Source organism: Camelina sativa, chromosome 14 (assembly GCF_030686135.1).
Source record: "Camelina sativa cultivar CO46 ecotype springtype chromosome 14, ASM3068613v1".
In the NCBI taxonomy this organism is placed as follows: domain Eukaryota; kingdom Viridiplantae; phylum Streptophyta; class Magnoliopsida; order Brassicales; family Brassicaceae; genus Camelina; species Camelina sativa.
The window spans coordinates 25,730,879-25,748,703 of NC_141893.1; the positions used below are offsets into that span (position 1 = coordinate 25,730,879).

Here is a 17,825-nt window from a genome sequence, read left to right on the forward strand (position 1 = left end):
TCACACATGCCCTTTAACGACAAGATCTTCAACTTGTCTTCGTAGCTCTTCATGCTCCTGCGGGCTCATTCGGTAATGTGTTCTGTTAGGGAGAGCTGCTCCAGGATAGAAATCAATATGGTGTTGTATATCTCGTAGAGGAGGAAGTCCCTTAGGAAGCTCAGACGGAAAGACATCCAAAAATTCTTGTAACAAATCTTCTACACATGGTGCTAACGGTGTGACAATGCTCGGAGTACTGCTAGCCGACAATAACACACCCGCAAAACCCGTGTCCTTGAACTCTTCCACAAACGCAGTTGAAGAACAAAACAACACCTTATCCCCTTGCGAAACTACTACCTCTTTGCCAACACCATCTTTTCCCGGCATACTATCTGGTAACAAAGGCGGGTCCGGATTTGGCAACAGCACAATGCGTCTGTTATCAAAGACGAAGCTATAAACATTAGTCTTCCCATTATGTGACACCTCACGATCGTACTGCCAGGGACGCCCCAAAATGACATGCCCAACATCCATTGGCACAATGTCACAAAACAAATTGTCCTTGTAGTACTTGCTAATAGACAAAGGGACCAATGCCCGTTGGGAGATACGAATATCTATCCCTTTATTGAGCCACTTGAGCTTGTAGGGTATCAGGTGAGCCTCTCGTTGCAGTCCTAACTTCTTTACTGCCTCCTCAGACACCACATTACGACTACTACCCGAGTCAACGACAAAGCAACAAACCTTGCCTTTAATGGTGCAGGTCGATTGGAAAATATTTGTATGAAACTCGTGCAACAAGTAAAGCTCCCCTGTCTCCCGTATGATGATCCTCTTCCAATACGTCACCTTCGTCCCCCTGTTCTACACCTTCATCATCCCATGCGATGTTGTCCATCAACAAGCCCCGACGAGTCTTCTGAGGACAAGCGGTCATGAGATGACCCTGTTCCCCACAAATGAAACATCGCAAAGCATTGGGTTGTGTGGAACGGCGCAGATTTAGAGCCTCCAATGGTGCAGTGCTCGAGCTGCCTGCAGCTTCCACTTCTTTTCCAAGAGGTTGGGTTTTCACATTATCTCTGTTGATACCGCCAAAGCTGCGAGTGAGATTGGTCGAATTCCAAGTTGTATTCGCTTTGAACTGTTGTTCGAAAGCAACAGCTCTTCGATGGGCTTCAGCAATGGTTGTTGGATCAAATTGATTCAACGAATTCTGAAGTTGAGGTCGCAAACCGCCGATGAAACGAGAAACCAACTGAAGTTCACTATCAAAAATCTCATTCCTCGTGATTAGCAATAAAAATTCATCCATGTACTCGTCGACTGTACGAGAACCCTATCTCAGATTTTGTAACCGATTGTACATGGTCCTTTCATAATTCTGTGGGAGAAAAGAGGACTTGAGATGCTTATGCAGCTTATCCCACGACTCAATCTTCGACTTGCCATTACGGGACCGGGTTGACTTCAATTGTGTCCACCATGATGCTGCTCTTCCTCGGAATTTGGTGGCCACCAAGGCGACCTTTCTTTCCTCTGGAACGTGTTTGAACTCCATGATCTCATCCACAGTGGTGAGCCAATCTAACAGCTCATCCCCACAAATGCTCCCATGGAACTCTGGTAAATCGAGTTTAAAACCCGACTCCCACCTACTATCTTCACGCTCTCGCTCCTCTGTTCCACAATGATGCCTCTGTTTTGGTTTGCGATCACGAGCAAAAGGCTTACTGAGACTACCTTCCGAACTCTCATAATCCTCACCTTGTTGCTGAAACTGGTTCTGTAAAATCGTTTCCGCCAAAGCTTGCATAGACTGAGCGATTGTTGCTTGGATGTTTTCCTGCATCGACAGTAGGGTTTGTCGAAGCTCTGCCCATTCGTTGAAGGATTCGTCGTCACATCCTTCTTGTTTCTTTGAGTTGCGTGTGGGGGCCATGTTTGAAGAAGCTAACAACTGGATGAAGATCGTCTTTGGCTCTGATACCAAAAATGGCGCAGCGTAACCGATAGAAAACCTTGTGCTCGTTGATTCTTGCGAATGGCCGAACAAAGGGGTTGTCTTGATGTCGTTGATTCAAAGAATACCGACAAGAGACGAACTTGTAGATCGTTGATTCAAGAGAATAGCCGATAAACAAGAGAAAGAAAAGCTTAAAGCTCTGAAATATTATTCAATAAAAAGTTATCCCCTTCAATAAGGTTGAGAGACTACTTGACAAAACGAGAAACCTTAAGTTAAACCGTCTTAAAGCTTTTAAAGAAACAAACGTAAAGCCCAAGTAAAGAGAATCGTAAAACCAAAGCCCAACATGTTAAGAAAGAAAAAGAAAGGTAAAGACACGCTGCATCACTCTATAAGCATAATAGACAATCAGACTTCTTTCAGTTCTTTCTTGTTGACTATACCTGTTACCAATTATATATATGCTATTCTTTTCAGGTGTTTGGGGAAATCGCTGATGGGTTTGACACTTCTAGGATAAATGAAGCTTACGCCGATGCAGAAAACAGACCATTTATTAACATTGTAATCAGAGACATACATATTAACATTGTAATCAGAGACATACATTTATTTGAAGATCCATTTGAAGATCCTCCACAGCTAACTAAGATGATAGTAGATGCTCCCTTTGAAAATGTCAAACATTATGTAAAAATTGTGGAGAGTCTAGATGCGATAATTGCTTATTTAGTAACTGTTTCAAAATGTACTGCAATATCTTCTTCGACTTCGTCATTACCATAAATGATAGTAGTAGCAATTTTTTCTAAACTTTAAACTTCTAACATTTATCATTTTTACCTAGATGTAATTTAGTAAACAATTTAAATTCATCCTATTATGATAACCAATATTATAAATTAAGAAAATTCTTTAAAAATAGAAATGATAACAAAAATATATTATGTTGTAATAGAAAATTTTCAAAATTATGAAAATAAGAAAATTTCTTCATAAATTAATAAAATATTATTTTATCGATAAATTAATAATTATTAATTTATCGATAAAATAAAACCTCTATTGCATGGTCATGATTTTATTAATTTATAGAGGTTTTAATGTATCTATATACATTTTTTAAAGACATTTTGGGTTCTACCCTTTTATTTGTACTTATTTACAAAGTGAATCCCTAAAAATTTTCTAAAAATAGCATTACTTCAGATTTTGTTTCCAAAATATTTTACATAACATTTCAACTTAAAAAATACAGCAAAATCAATATGGAAACAGAAACTATGATATATTTAACCACACCTTCTATTTTGTATTGAATATATTCTATCTAGGAATCGTTTTCAAACAAAGAAAACAACTACTAGTATGGTTTCAAGTTTCTCTTCTGTTTAAGTGCTCACAACTAGTATGGTTTCATATGCATATATACTACACTCACCATATATATTTCCTTTCTTATTTCTATTTTTTGGATATATATATATATATATATATATACATATTTAAAGGATGAGAAAAATATTATGTTTCGCAGCTTGGTCTGTGCTGTTTGAGTGGTTAGATTTCGGTTGGTGAAAAAATATAACAAACAGAATTAGAAGAGCAAGCAGTTGTCTTTCCATCCTCATAAATGTACATCACCTCCTCATATATGTATATGAAAGAAAATGACCAGGTCAAAACCAAAAATTTTGGAAATCATGTGTTAGTTTTCTTCTATTATTTTTGTCTCTTTATATTACATCATATGTCATGACCATGTCAAACAATATTTTACTTATTAAAAAAAACATAGGTTTGTTGTCTTCCCCAAATGTTAGCTAATGTTTTAGGGACATTTTTGAGAATATACTAAATTTTTAAAGAAATTTGAAAATTACACTCAATAGAAATTATTTGTATACCCTATTATTCAAAATTATTTTAACAATTAAATCAAAATAATAAAAACAAAAAAAATAAATTTAAATTTTAAAATAATTCAAATATTAAAATAAATTACTTTTGAAAATTATTAAATTTGGAATAAATTATTAGCAAATATAAATTATAACAAAAATATATTTATTGTATTTTAAATAATGATTACATGAATCAATTTTTGATCTTAAAATTTTGAATAAAAAAAGAACTTAAATATTTTTGTTGATATTATTTAGATAGAAATTTATTTAAAAATTAATAATTCAAGATTATACAATTTATAATAGATATATATTAATGTTTTGGCTTTATTTTAATCAATGTTGATTTATTTATAATGTCAATTTTTTGAACAATCGTTTTGTTGTTTTAGTTATGTTGACTCAATTATCTTTGTCATCGATAACATAGTCTATTTTTTTAACTTTTGACTTATTTTTTTTGTTCAGCGATCTATATTTTTCTATTTATTTGTTTATTCATTGTTGACTTATTATATTTTACATTGATTTATTAATTAGGTCGATATTTTGAATGGTTGATTTAAGTTTAATTTTTGTTGACTTATTTATTTTTCCATCAATTTATTTTAAAATTCTCGACTTTTTTTTTTTACATAGTCGACTTTTGATGATGTTGACTTATTTGTTTTGTTTGTTGACTTATATTTTTTTCTCGTCGATTTGTTTGGTCTTAGTAGACTTATTTCATTTTACGTTGACTTATTAATATGTTTGACTTTTGAACTGTCGACTTATATTTTATTCTTGCTGATTTGTGTTTTTTTTTTTTACTTATATATTTTATTGTTACATAGCTGATTTTTTTGAACTGTTGATTTATTTTCTAAAAGCTCACAATATTTGACTATGTTATTAAACTTAATAAATTTTAAAATAAATTAAAATTATGTAACTTATATTCGAATTTTCAGTAAAATATTTCATATATCGAAATATATTTATTTATTTTCAAAAACTTTTATTGAATGAAAAATTAAAGAATTATTAGTGAATTTATATATATATATATATATTGAAAAGTAATATTATCTTGAATGTTACTAAACATAAATCCAAAAAGAATAATTTTAATTAATTTTATTTTATTTTTATATAAATGTTTTTTAAAAATAATTACTAAATAATACCAGATATTTTAATTATTACTTAAGTTCATATTTTATTTATTTTATCTAAATTTTAATATTTTAGTTATTAATTAATATTATATTAATGAATTTATTCATCATTTTCTAAAACAATTTAGCAAAATTTCGAATATCTAATTTACACAATGTTTTTAATTTTTAATTAAGAACAAAATAGTTATTTTATATAATATATAAGGTATATATTAAAGACTTCAAAAATTTAGTATAGATTTCAAATTTCCTACTAAAATTAAGGTATGTATTCAAAAAAATTCAATGTTTTATTTACCAAATTTTGTATAAGAGGTCTAATCCCCCAATCATATTTTAGGCCAAAAAACAAAACAAAATAACTCCCAACATTATATCTCTTAATCGGCTATGAACTAATTTTGGTTTCCTCGATGCATTAGAATTTAGTTGTACTAAGTTATTAATATATTTTTTAGACTTCTTCCAAATGGTGGAAACAAGAACAACTCTGTTCCCAAACAAGATTTGAAACTTGGTCCAAAAATTGAATCTATATGGGACAAGAATTGGGAGACTAATGTCAAATATAGTGGAACCGATGTAGTGGGGATACAAAGATATAACTTTTAGTTTCTTACAAGACATATAAGACAAGTTATGTTAACATAAGACAACAAAGAGATTACTACATAGAGAGTTTTTTTTTTTTTTTTATCAACCATAGAGAGTTTATTAAACTACAATAACACAAACTAACACAATATATCTAATTAGATTAGAATTGCGATCAGGCTAAAAGCCAGAAATTTTTCTGCCATCTTGTGTTGATCAAGTACCCACCAACACCTTTGCATTGTTTCCTTACACCAATCGTCAAGCAATCTGCACCGTTGATGCAACGATTCACGAGCTCCTCTGATCTGCTAGGTCCACATAAGCTACACACACACAAAACGACGACAAAAAAATGTGTAAGTAATTATTGAAACGAGAGAATCATGATAGGGAAAGAGATCTGACGGTTGAGATGACGCACCAAGAGATGAGTGGTGCAGATTTTTTCTGACTCAACACAAGCACAGAGACTTCAAGCTTCTTCACTTGGCTTAACACTGTTGCTAGCTTTGGTCCTTGAATCACCAATGCCTCCACATCCACCTTTTGTCCAAAACAATTATATTATTATAGTTATGTTCTCACAAATTAATATACACATTTGTTTCTAATTTCTCCAAACTCATATAAAACTCTTAAGGGAATTTTTAAGTAATTAATTACAATTAATGAATGGTGAATTATAGTATTAGAAAAATGTCGCGACAGTTTTCTTAGAAATTATCAATCTTACAAAAAACTCTACCTGATTACATGTTACTATGTTAGTTGTTTTACAAGTACCATTTTCAAAAGCCAAATAAAATATTCTTAAATGGGTAAGGACACTTTTTAAGTAACTCAATTTGTGATACCAAGTATACTTTAGATCTAATAACGAGTTTTAAAAACATTAGATCTAAACTAAGAACAAAAGCTGCAATTCTAACTGAAAAAGCTATACTTTGCAGAATGAATAATGATGAAAGTATTCTCTAAATCCAAAATAATTTTCCTTTCTGTTTTTACAAAAAACAAAGTGAGGAGCCATCAGTCACTATGACCATCACAGAGTTAGATTCTCTCACGCATGCATTGCTCCAATACTCAAGTACCTCAACACAACTTATCCATTAACCCCAAAAAAAAACAAAATTAAAACCCAAATATGATAATTACTTCTCTAACTAGTTTCCAAAATCCAAACATACAGAATAGCAATTATCTTCAGCGAAAACTATAAAATTTGGAAGCCTAATTAAACCTTAGTAAGTCATCTCTTTGGGAAAATAATAATAGTCTGCTTAATCAATTTTTTTGGTTTAAGTATATATAGTAAACTTAATTAGTAAGTACGTACCTCGGGTTTACAAGCTTTGCAGAGAGAACCAAGAGATTGAGCCAAAGAAGGAGTAGCTTCATCATGAGGAGAGACAACATGAAGAAGAGTCATCAAATCTCCTTTGTTAGTCAAATGAGTTAAAGCCCACATCATGGCATGCTTAGACCTCGAAGTCTCATCCACCACAACCATCACTCTCTTAGTTCTTGCAGCCGTGTCTCCACCAGAGTAAACCCCATAAAGACCCTCCATTGAGGAGTAACCACCACCACCACAACCACCACCGCTTGTGTCGTCGTTGAAGGCCGTTGAGCTATCTCCGGAAGTCCACCTTCTAGAAGCCGACCTCCAACCTTCTTTTCTGCTTAGTTGCCTAAGAAACGAGTTTCTCGAGAATTGCATTTTCTTTGGAGGAGTGGAGTGATGGGAGGTTGAAGATTTATGTAGTGAAAAATGAAGAGAGAGGGAGGGAGAAGAAGTAGGTAGTAGGAGACTGTACTAGAGCCTAGAGAGAGAGAGAGAGAGAGAAAGTGAAGAGGCTTTGATGTAAAACTCGAAATTGTGAAAGAGAAGAAGAAGAGAGAGAGAGAGAGAGAGAGAGAGAGAGAGAGAGAGAGAGGTGTAATTGGTTTTGCTAATAAAGAGTGAGCGACAGGGCATTAAGGGTGAATCATGTGCCCACAATAAAGTGTGTTATTTAATTGCTAAACTTTAAGCAACCAAACAATAGTATTTTTTTACCTTTTCTATATATATAAAATATTAGTTTGGTTTGGTTTAGTTCTGTTTTATTTGGTATAGGAATTTTACAATTCTAAAACGTCAATTTAAGTAAAACCGAATTGAAATTATTAGTTAGAACTTAGAAGTCTTTTGGGCTAAAAAGTACTAGTGAAACTAGAGAATAGGCTTGTCTTCAAAATTGTTATAAAGTTTTGTCATTTACTCCAACATTCACCATTTTAACAATGTCACTTTTTTATGGTCGCCAAACCTTTTAATAATGGAGCACAACTATTGTGAAAAAAGTCCATTTTGTAATAAATAATGTTCAGATTTTCACATTTTGGTTCGATTTTCATATTTTAGTCAATTTTGTAATAAATAATTTTTTTAAGACGACCGTAACGGTTTGGTTTTGATCTCCGCTTTCTTATTTTTCTTTTGCATGTATGAATACGACTAATCATCTGGAGCTGGAATATGAAGCAATTACACACTATAAAACTTCTACAAGTTTCCCTATTTTAAAGGGTACGTTTCGAGGAGTCACATTCACAATTTCACCAGTATGATGCTCAATACGATTACATAAGAGTTGATCAATTGTATCTTTTGATGTTATAAACACAAAACTACAACCACCAAAAGAGGCACTAAATCACTTAAACTAATCCCAATTCATATATACCAACAATGGACAAGCTTGAAACTTATTATTAACAGTCGTGGCTCTACCCTCAAAACTCACCAGATCCTTTTGATATGGGTTATCCTTAATTCCATTATTAATTTCTATATAAAAGAAAAAAAATTGTGTTTAAATATCGAAAAAGGCATGTCGCGTTAAATAGCCGGTGGTCGCCATAATATCTTGTATGTTTCGTTTGGTTGGCAGCTTCTTTCATGGACTTCATATGTGTCCTAGGTGCACTTTTTCTAGGATGCATTTTAGATCTATGGCTCTTCAAAAAGTTATATCGTAATATTCTATTACTGGATTAATTGTCCTTATTCTTTTTTAATTGGAAAAGTAAAAGTAACGCATAATACTATCTTCACAACAAACGGGGGAAAAAAACAAGCATGGTGTTAGCGAGGAAGATCGCCATTGAAGATCATATGTAAATCGCGAGCCGATGTTCTAGTTTACATGCTAACTTATGTCATTTTTGCGTATTTTAGCTTTTGTCTCATCATTTTGTTTATACGTTTTGGGGTTGACCGGTAGGTTTGTATGATACCCTCCCCACTAACAAAGTGAACCAACACGAAGCTGTTCATGCAATAGAGATGCAGCGTTTAATCACACATATCAAATCATACATGAATACATAATACACCAAAGTCATATCAATAGCATAGGGGTGGTCCAGAAAATGAGAAAAAAAAAAAAGGATCTTATCTCTTTCCCTATTAAACGTATATTTTGGTAACTTTATACGTACGTAAATTTATGGGTTTCATCTATGTGTCAGATTACCTCATTCACATTTTGCTTTCATATCTTCCTTTGTCCTCTTCTCCCATATCAATATATCATCGTCCCACACTTGTATTTTTCCTTTGGACTTTTTTGCTTCTTTGTTTTTTTCCTCACATTTTCGGTGTCTAAACTTTAAACAAGCCAAAGACACACACAATTAAGACCGAAGGGCTTCAAGTTTGATACATTCCCTAACCTCAAAATTTAGTGCAACAAAACAAGGGTCTTCAATTTATGTAAGCATCATGATAGTAATTAATGACTTCGTTTTATAATACTTTGTTTTATTGTTTTGGGCAAAACTATAAAAATTTGGTGTTAAGGTTTATACAAGAAATAAGAAACATCACATCATGTTAAAAACAACTTATATTTTTCTTATGATTTTAACAAGCCTTGAAAAAGAGATCGAACTCTTTAATTTTAAACACTATTAAGAAATATGCAATATTTTTAAATGTAAAATAGGACAACATCTGATCAAAGGTACTCGAATAATGTAATATTTTCAAACATGTTGACCGATGAGATGGTCAAATAATAATTCCAATTCAAACACGCATACTTCTATGATACTAAGTTCTATAACCCATGTGTTTTCTTCTAAATTACTTCAGAACGATAAGAAAAGGTTTGGTCAGTCTCTTCATTAAACATTAAACAAGACTAATAAAGTAATAAAATAGAGATATGACCCCTGTGACTGTGTGGGTTGTAAGTTGTTGTGACACACTCAGGGTAAAAATATAGGAAGTGAAAAGATTAGGAAAAGAATTATCAATTTTTACAGATTTGGAAACTGGTGGAAGGGTAAAATAGATTTTTTTTTTTTTTTTTTTTTATATGTGGGTGTGTGTATAAATTAGAGAGTTGTTTGCTTCTCAGCTTCTGCATCTTCCTTCATTCACTTGTCAGACTCAAAACAAGTAAAGAATCATTTATTCTGACATAACTTCCTACCACACAAAATTCTGTTTTAAGCTCATTGTAAAAATGCTTATTAAAACGTAATGTATAATATAATTGCATCTGTTTAAATGTAAAATCACAACATAAGAAATGCTTGTATTTTACTACAATAGTAAGACATATGTATCTAATTTTTTAAATATAGTATCATTTAAGGGGATTTTTGTTCTCTATAATTATGTTATTGAATTTTTTAAGTAGAAAGATAATGTAAGAATGATATGTCTAGTTGTTTAAAATGTGAACTGTTTAAATATGTATGAAATTTTCAAATATTTTATCAAATTTATTATTTATTTTAATTATATTTGAAGTAGATGGTACTAGTAAATAAGTAAAAACCCCATATCAACTATCGAAAATTAATGTCCAGTAAAAAAGGTTAAATTCTATATTCACCTTTGAAGTCAAATTGTTTGTGTTACACGAAAATTGGAAATAGGAAGCATGAAAGTAACAAGCTCACTCCATTATTACAGAACACTACATTTATATATTTATATATGTATGAACTTGATCAACTTCAAAACCACAATTACCTGAAGACAAATATTTTGTTACGGCACGGCCAATGCAACATTCTAATTTAAGACCATTATGTCAACATTTTGCTTCAAACAATCAAACCCACATTTTAATGTAACATGATGATTTACAAACTGTTGAAATTGGAAGTGAACTTCTCGAAAATAAAGTAATTATCATGTAAATGTGCTCAGAGAACTAAGTAAAGTATAGATTAAAAATGTTTTGGAGTATGTGGAATAAATGAAGTAGTCTAGATAGAGAGGCTTATAAATTTGGTTTTCGTCAACGTCAATAATTATTGGTGATGCTGTACGTTTCTCTGTAGTATTAATTAGTATATACTATAAAAAGTATCGGTGATGTAAACTTGCAAGGTCCTCGTGAATTGAGCCACGTAACGTAAACTCTTTCTTTTATTGTAAAAAAACTTTAACCCCAGTAAAAAATGAGGATGCAAAATCAGTAAAATAAAGAACCCGGTTTAACGATTCCAATGTCATTATGATAAATGAAAAGAAAAATGAAAAAAAATTTGTTCTAGTATAGTATTTGAAAGATGTTCTTGTGTTAACTAAGCATGTTTGATTCTTGATGAATGTTTTGCATAACTAGAAAACATCACGGGTTGTATAGATGTACATATACGAGATACCTATTTAAAATTAGATTTGGCGCAAAGTGTGAGAATAGAAACGAATTAAGGGTCACGTAAATGATATATTGTGTTACTCTTTTATGTGTCAGCCTTTTCTCCAACCCGTGATGCTAGGAATCTAACTCTCATCATTGTCACTCATGTCTTTGTTTATTTTATTAAATTTATGTTATTTTCTATATTTTCTTATGCCTTTTTAATCTACAGTTTATGTAATTTTTTCTTTTTTTATATAAATATGTTTTCGTTTTTTTTTTTTTTTAATTTTCAAACCAGTAGTTTTCGTTCATTCAAGATAGTAACAGATACGAGCACAAGAAGCAAGAATTTCAAAGTTTAAAGCAATACAAAGGAAGGCATTCCTTAATACCACAAGGTTAGAAAGATAGTTCATCCACTGTAAATCCAGGAGAACTGTGAACCATGAGCATGGAAGCCCCTTGGCACATGTGAGATACTGGTAGGTCGAAAGGCCATCCTCGAGAAGCTCAAAGGACAGATGATTGGTCACGGTCATAAGACGCTGAGACGTTGAGAATAGAATCGATGCTTTGAAGTCCACCGGGGTGAGAAGCACTACCCACAGTACCAAAACAGCAAAGATTTGGGAGACTATGGTTTTAAAGTCGAGGCAAGGTTGTTTTACCATCCAGAGCCTAAGGATTTGATCACTTCGATAAAACGCAATAACAACTATTTGAACTAGGATCCAGGTGATGTGAGTGGTAGGAAAAGGATGCTTGGAATCATCAGATGGCCAGCTTAAGTGAAACTCGTCGTTGAACATTAAGAGTTCAAAACCAAGCATATCACTTATGCTAGAGCAGATCGAAAAACATAGACTATATAATCGCATTGATTCATACTCAAACCGCAAGCTCCTAAAAACAACTAAAGCCAGGTTTTGAACAAGATATATGAGTGGCCAAAGCGGAACTGGTGTTACCTTTCGCCAATGGAGTCTTCGTCCATTGATTACTGAGAAACAGAACAGAGCTTGGCAGTGGCGAGTCATAGACGGTGAAGAACTGAGCTTGAACCTGCTAATGTTGCATACTTGAGGTGGATTTATGGATTTAGGGCTTTTATGACTTAATGGGCCTAAGCTGAAATCTAGGTCCACTGGGGAAAACCCTAGTTTCAGAGGCAAGGGATGTCGCGGTTGGTCGCCGCCAGAGGATTGCGGGAAGATCTGCAGAGCAAGAACCTTCGCCGGCGAGTGAGAGATCAGTGGCCCCGTGCGGTAGTCGTGGTAAATGTCGCCATTGATAGTTAGGTCCACTAGGGAAAATCCTAACTTCACAAACGATTGCCAAGCTAAAGAAAAGGTGTGGTGGCTGGCCGAGAGTAACGGAGAGGTGTGTGCTGCAGGGAGCATCTCCGGTGAGTGACGTATCAGTGGGACCAATCGGTGGCCTCGGTTTGGATCGACGACGGGAACTAGGTCCACTGGGGAAAATCCTAACTCCACTTGAAATTGCCACGGTGAATAGTGAGTAGAATTGATGTCCGAGATTTGCGAAGACAGCCTCTCCGGTGAATGGAATAGCCGCAGGGGCATGCGGTGTTCGTTGGTAGGAACTGAGTCGGAGTTTATTAGGGTTTGCAAGGAGTTAAAAAGGGGAAAAAATTAGGAAAAAAGCTTAAAAAAGAATACACTTAGAAAGGTAAAGAAGAGATGAATCAGAGATTTATCAATTTGATCCCGACACCGGCGGAAAAAGGCCTCGCCGGCGCCGGAAAGCTTGGTTGAGAAAAGTCTCTTGATAGTCGTGTCTGGGAGAAGGTAGGTTTATCGTTTATGAGTTTAGATTATTATGTAAATGTAGAATTGTAGATGCTTTTGAATATTTATTTTTTCCTTTCTTCTCAATATTTTTAGATGCAGAAATCCAATTTTACTCTTAAAAGAGTAATCATTAGATTATTTGTTTTCTCTTGAAAATATTGGTTGACAGATACGAATCCCCTTTTCAGGTCTCTCTCATGCAAGTGTTCTTGGTGAATAAATTGTTTGTTTAGTGCTTCGTTTTTACATATCGATATGTCCCATTGATGTTACGTAGGTGCTTCCATTTCTAAACAAGAATTGAAAACCAAGTTGTACTTATAGATTCTTTTAGATACAGTTCTTGTGATTCCTAAATTACTACTACATATAAGATTCGTCTTCGACATCAAGTGGCATCTGGAAGATTTCATTACTATTATTAGTGAATCACAAACTCAACCAAGAAGAAGACTGAACTGAATAAAAATGTTTGTAACTGAGTTACGCAGCACTGTTCTAACATTCGTAACACTAGTTAATTCTTAATTACTCGACATAACTAAACAAGTTACAATCGTACACACTCTTAATAGTTACCAAATATGAGAATAGTTCTCGTTAAGATCACTATCCATGGCTACTTGCAATATCATCAACCTCGAGAAAAGCATTTAGCATTCGTTAAGGCTTTGTTTGTGTACTAGTACTACATAACATATGGTTGTAATCTAAAGCTACACGTCCTGTCAAAATTGGACCAAACCATATAAACTCTTCCATGGTTCGGTTCCACTCCAAACATAAATTAGATGGTTTATGTACAATACTTTGTTCAACGTGCTGCTATCAGGTAGTTTGATTATTATCTCCAGACACTTTACAAATTTTCAGTTCTATTTTTGGTCTTTACTAAGTAGAGTAACTGCAAACTTTGTTCAATATTCACACATTGTCTGCGTTTATAAATGAGAATCGAAGAACAAATTTTAGAAATTTGACGTCAAAATAAAATACAACATTGATCAAACCCTATTTACACTATTTACACAAGGAATACTTGATTAGAAAAGAGCCGCACATAATGATAAACCCAAAGAGAGTTGGAGTATATATCATCTCCGCTTTCATCGCATTAGATAGACCTCTTATAACTTTAAGAGAGCCCTTAGAACTACCTTGCTGGTCGCATGAACACCCTTAGCAGCTATCTTCAGCGCACCACAAGCTTGGTATAACCTGAATAAAGTAAACGCCAAAGATGCTACTTAGTTAACTCAAATCAAAATGTTAGTGTTTCAACATCTCAATATCATTAGCAGAAATCAAACATACCCTCCAAAAGCAAGTCCCCAAGTAGAAAGTGTGTAGAACATTTTCCCAGCATGCCATATATCCACCACCTTCCCTACCTTGCTCAGAGTTGTTACTTCTTGTACCAGAACTGCAAAATTAAGCCAGTCGATTCCAAAAGCCACATGAACAAACTAGAAAATTACTGGTAAGAGTGGTGACAAATAGAAACCTTTAAATACCGCTAATTCTTCTAACATTTGTGATTACGAACAACTAATAAAGCAGGAGACTCAGGGTTACTATTCTGAAGCTCTTTAGGTTTGAGATTCTGCAAATGGAAAGTATCAGCCAAGTAAAAAAAATATAAGATTTTGATTTATTTAAACATTCCAAAACTGCATACATACTCAAAGGAAACTAAGAACACGAATATAATACCTTAGCTTTGGGATTAGACATAATGCATTTAGCCAAGAAGTGAGCAACAACATCAACCACATGCTCTTCATTCACAACAACGTAATGTTCATCATCGATCGCGCTTTGTTCCTCGACATTACTAGGAACCATATCATCAGTAACCAAAACCCACCAACTTGGCTCTTGATGATCCATCTCTATTAGCACTTCAACAGTCTTTACATCATCTTCTGAAAAACATACAACACAATCCAGGCATCAACTGACAACACCAATTTGGCGCTTGATGACCCATCTCTATTAGCATCAACTGACAACACCAATTTGGCGCTTGATGACCCATCTCTATTAGCATCAACTGACAACTCCTGGGTCTCTGAAAGAATGCTTTTACTTCCGCATAATCCAGGCAGCTTTAGCTGCTGTTGGATCACCTAAAAATCTAGTTGATGTGATAACAGGGTCTGTGTATTTTATTTATGCAATTATCTTTAGCATGTTGGTATTAAATTGATTTCATCAATTAACACATTCTTTTCAGGTTTTTGGAAACCGGAGAAGCTCTTGTCTCGTTTGTTGGTAAAATGATATTTGTTGGATCCACATCTGTTGGCAAGATGGTACAGTCTTCAGACTTGGTTCTTCATTCTAATCAGTTTATTACGAGTTGTACTTATGCAATATGTTGCAGATAATGAGAAATGTTGCTGAGACATTGACACTTGTCACTCTCGAGCTTGGTGGTAAAGATGCATTTATCATATGTGAAGACGCAGATGTCTCACATGTAATTGTTCTTTATGTGTCATGGTACTCTCTTTGTGCTTGTATGGTTTATTATTGGAAAAAGGAGGTGTCCCCTTGATAAAACTAATGCTTCTGTTGTACAATTTAGGTTGCACAAGTGGCTGTAAGGGGCACTCTTCAGTCAAGCGGGCAAAATTGTGCGGGTGCTGAAAGATTCTATGTTCACAAAGACATTTACAGTGCATTCATTAGCCAAGTAACCAAGATTGTGAAGTCAGTTTCTGCTATAAGTGCTTTGTGATTAAAAAACGGATAATAATTTGTGTGCCATTTAGTTTGATCCTTATTACAAACAGAAATTTCAGGCGGTTCCTGATGGTTGTTTGTCATCTTGACTCCAGCCTCTTCATTAGTATGTCGTAAGGGTTCTGTTTTCACCACCCTCGAATCCTATTCCTATGTTTCCTACTAGTATACGTAAGCCACATGGGAGGTTAACTGGCATTGTGATATCTGATGTTGTGGAAGTTTGAGTTAACCAGATATATAAATAGTCATTGGAATTTTTAAATAGGAGATGAAATTTTTTGTTATTCCAAAATTTAATTGGTGAATAGATTTAAAATTGTTTGCAAAATGTTATTTATTTTGAAAATTATATTCTGATAATTAATTTTTAATATACTTGAATAGTTATCCGATTTTTCTTAATCGGAGAATAAATTTTGCGTTTTCAAAAGTTATATAGGTGAATAAGTTTAAATTTTTTTTGTGGTACGTAATTTACTTTTATAATTACTAGAAAGTCGACTCGCACGTTGCCGTGCAGTTAATTTCTAAAATGAGATAACGTTGCTAATTTTTTATTTGTTTTTATTCATATTTGTATAAAAAAATAATATATAAAATAGTATTTTAAATTTCAGCTTTCAACTAATTTAGTCTTTTTTTTGTGTGTGCTAATTTATATATAGTGACGGGTAAATGATAAGTACTAATTATTAGACAAAATGTCCAAATTCTAGAGGATCGAAAATCACTCCATTGCAAGATATCCTTCTTTAAGTTAAGGTGTTCCTATATTCATCTTCAACATGTATATTGCTTAGTGAAACACTTTTTTTGTGCTACTCATATTATTAATAAATTTAATCTTTGGTTGATGAGAGAATTTTTGTTTTTTCTTAGCATGTAGCAACGACGATATGCGAATATTGAACTGTTAATAATCAAACTATATATATTAGTTGGTAATTGATCAAATAGATATAGAATTATCAAGACATCGGTCTAAAAACTATATTAGTTGGTGAAGAGACTGTCAACTCTAGGAATCTATTAGTATACTGTTTAAAGTTTAAACTTTAAACTTTAAAAAATGGACTTAAACTTGGTTTCGTGGCCCAGCTATTTGATATCGTTTTTTCTTCTTTGGACATTTCTTTTACTAACTTTTTTTATCTCAGATCAATCCTAAAGCGTCGTTAAAGCGTCGTTGAGAAGAGGTCGTGATTTTTCTCTGGAAGATAAGTATTATTTATTAGACATCAAATACAAATATGATATACATATTAGATTCATGAAAATAAAATAGTTACCATTCCATTCCTGTGAATATGAATCGAATTGAACAATTATACAATATTTACATTAACGGATGAGTATCTACATGTGCAGATAGCACATATCAATGTAAAGCAATGAAAGAGAGGGTTGAACACAGAAACTTCTATCTATATTGAATTTTCATTGTCATTTTGATCATCCGCAAAAATCGTTATATGGAAGCAAAGAATCACCGAAGTGAATAAAACGATAACATTGGCGATGGTTAAGGATAATCCTTCTCAACAAATAAAAGGACGATCTCTAAAAACAATCACATGCAGCAAGATAAACTTGGTTCCATGAGAAGAAGATGATGAGAGAATTGCGAGATAGGGCAAAATGTACATTCAAAAGATGCATGGTAGCAAGTTATAACGTCACAATAAACAAATCATTAAAAAGTAAAAATGATTTATTGTGAATCAGTAATATCTGTAAAGGTAATACAACACCGGAATATTGATTGTGAATGAGTAATATCTGGAAAGGTAATTCGCGTATCAAACTGAAGGAGAAACAAACTCAATCCACCCAGCAAATTTAGAAAGGATACTAATAGGACCAAATATATGATCGGAGACTTAAGTAATGTATAAACCAGACACAAATATTTCACAACTAAAACTTTATTGTTTTGCTTAGAAAAAAAGACACCAGTGTTTAGAATTCTATATATATAT

The 17,825-nt window shown here is 33.2% G+C and overlaps 4 protein-coding genes across 4 annotated transcripts; all 4 read right to left on the reverse strand.

The window, feature by feature from the left end:
• Nucleotides 1-522, reverse strand: LOC147928611 (uncharacterized). Its single transcript, XM_087486212.1, has one exon. It carries the CDS (start codon nucleotides 520-522, stop codon nucleotides 1-3), a length of 522 nt encoding a protein of 173 aa, XP_087342338.1.
• Nucleotides 523-5,616: 5,094 nt separating this feature from the next.
• LOC104742177 (uncharacterized) lies at nucleotides 5,617-7,630 on the reverse strand. Its single transcript, XM_010463144.3, has 3 exons — nucleotides 6,967-7,630; nucleotides 6,049-6,170; nucleotides 5,617-5,950 (listed from the first exon to the last, which is right to left on the reverse strand). The coding sequence occupies exons 1-3, from the start codon at nucleotides 7,348-7,350 to the stop codon at nucleotides 5,800-5,802; spliced, it is 657 nt and encodes a 218-aa protein (XP_010461446.3). The 5' UTR covers nucleotides 7,351-7,630; the 3' UTR covers nucleotides 5,617-5,799.
• Nucleotides 7,631-11,592: 3,962 nt separating this feature from the next.
• Nucleotides 11,593-12,867, reverse strand: LOC147928612 (uncharacterized). The gene has a single exon (XM_087486213.1). It carries the CDS (start codon nucleotides 12,865-12,867, stop codon nucleotides 11,593-11,595), a length of 1,275 nt encoding a protein of 424 aa, XP_087342339.1.
• A 1,337-nt stretch (nucleotides 12,868-14,204) lies between these two features.
• LOC147928613 (uncharacterized) lies at nucleotides 14,205-15,133 on the reverse strand. The gene is made up of 5 exons (XM_087486214.1): nucleotides 15,130-15,133; nucleotides 14,809-15,020; nucleotides 14,671-14,698; nucleotides 14,410-14,518; nucleotides 14,205-14,313 (listed from the first exon to the last, which is right to left on the reverse strand). Exons 1-5 carry the CDS (start codon nucleotides 15,131-15,133, stop codon nucleotides 14,223-14,225), a joined length of 444 nt encoding a protein of 147 aa, XP_087342340.1. The 3' UTR covers nucleotides 14,205-14,222.
• Nucleotides 15,134-17,825: the final 2,692 nt, after the last annotated feature.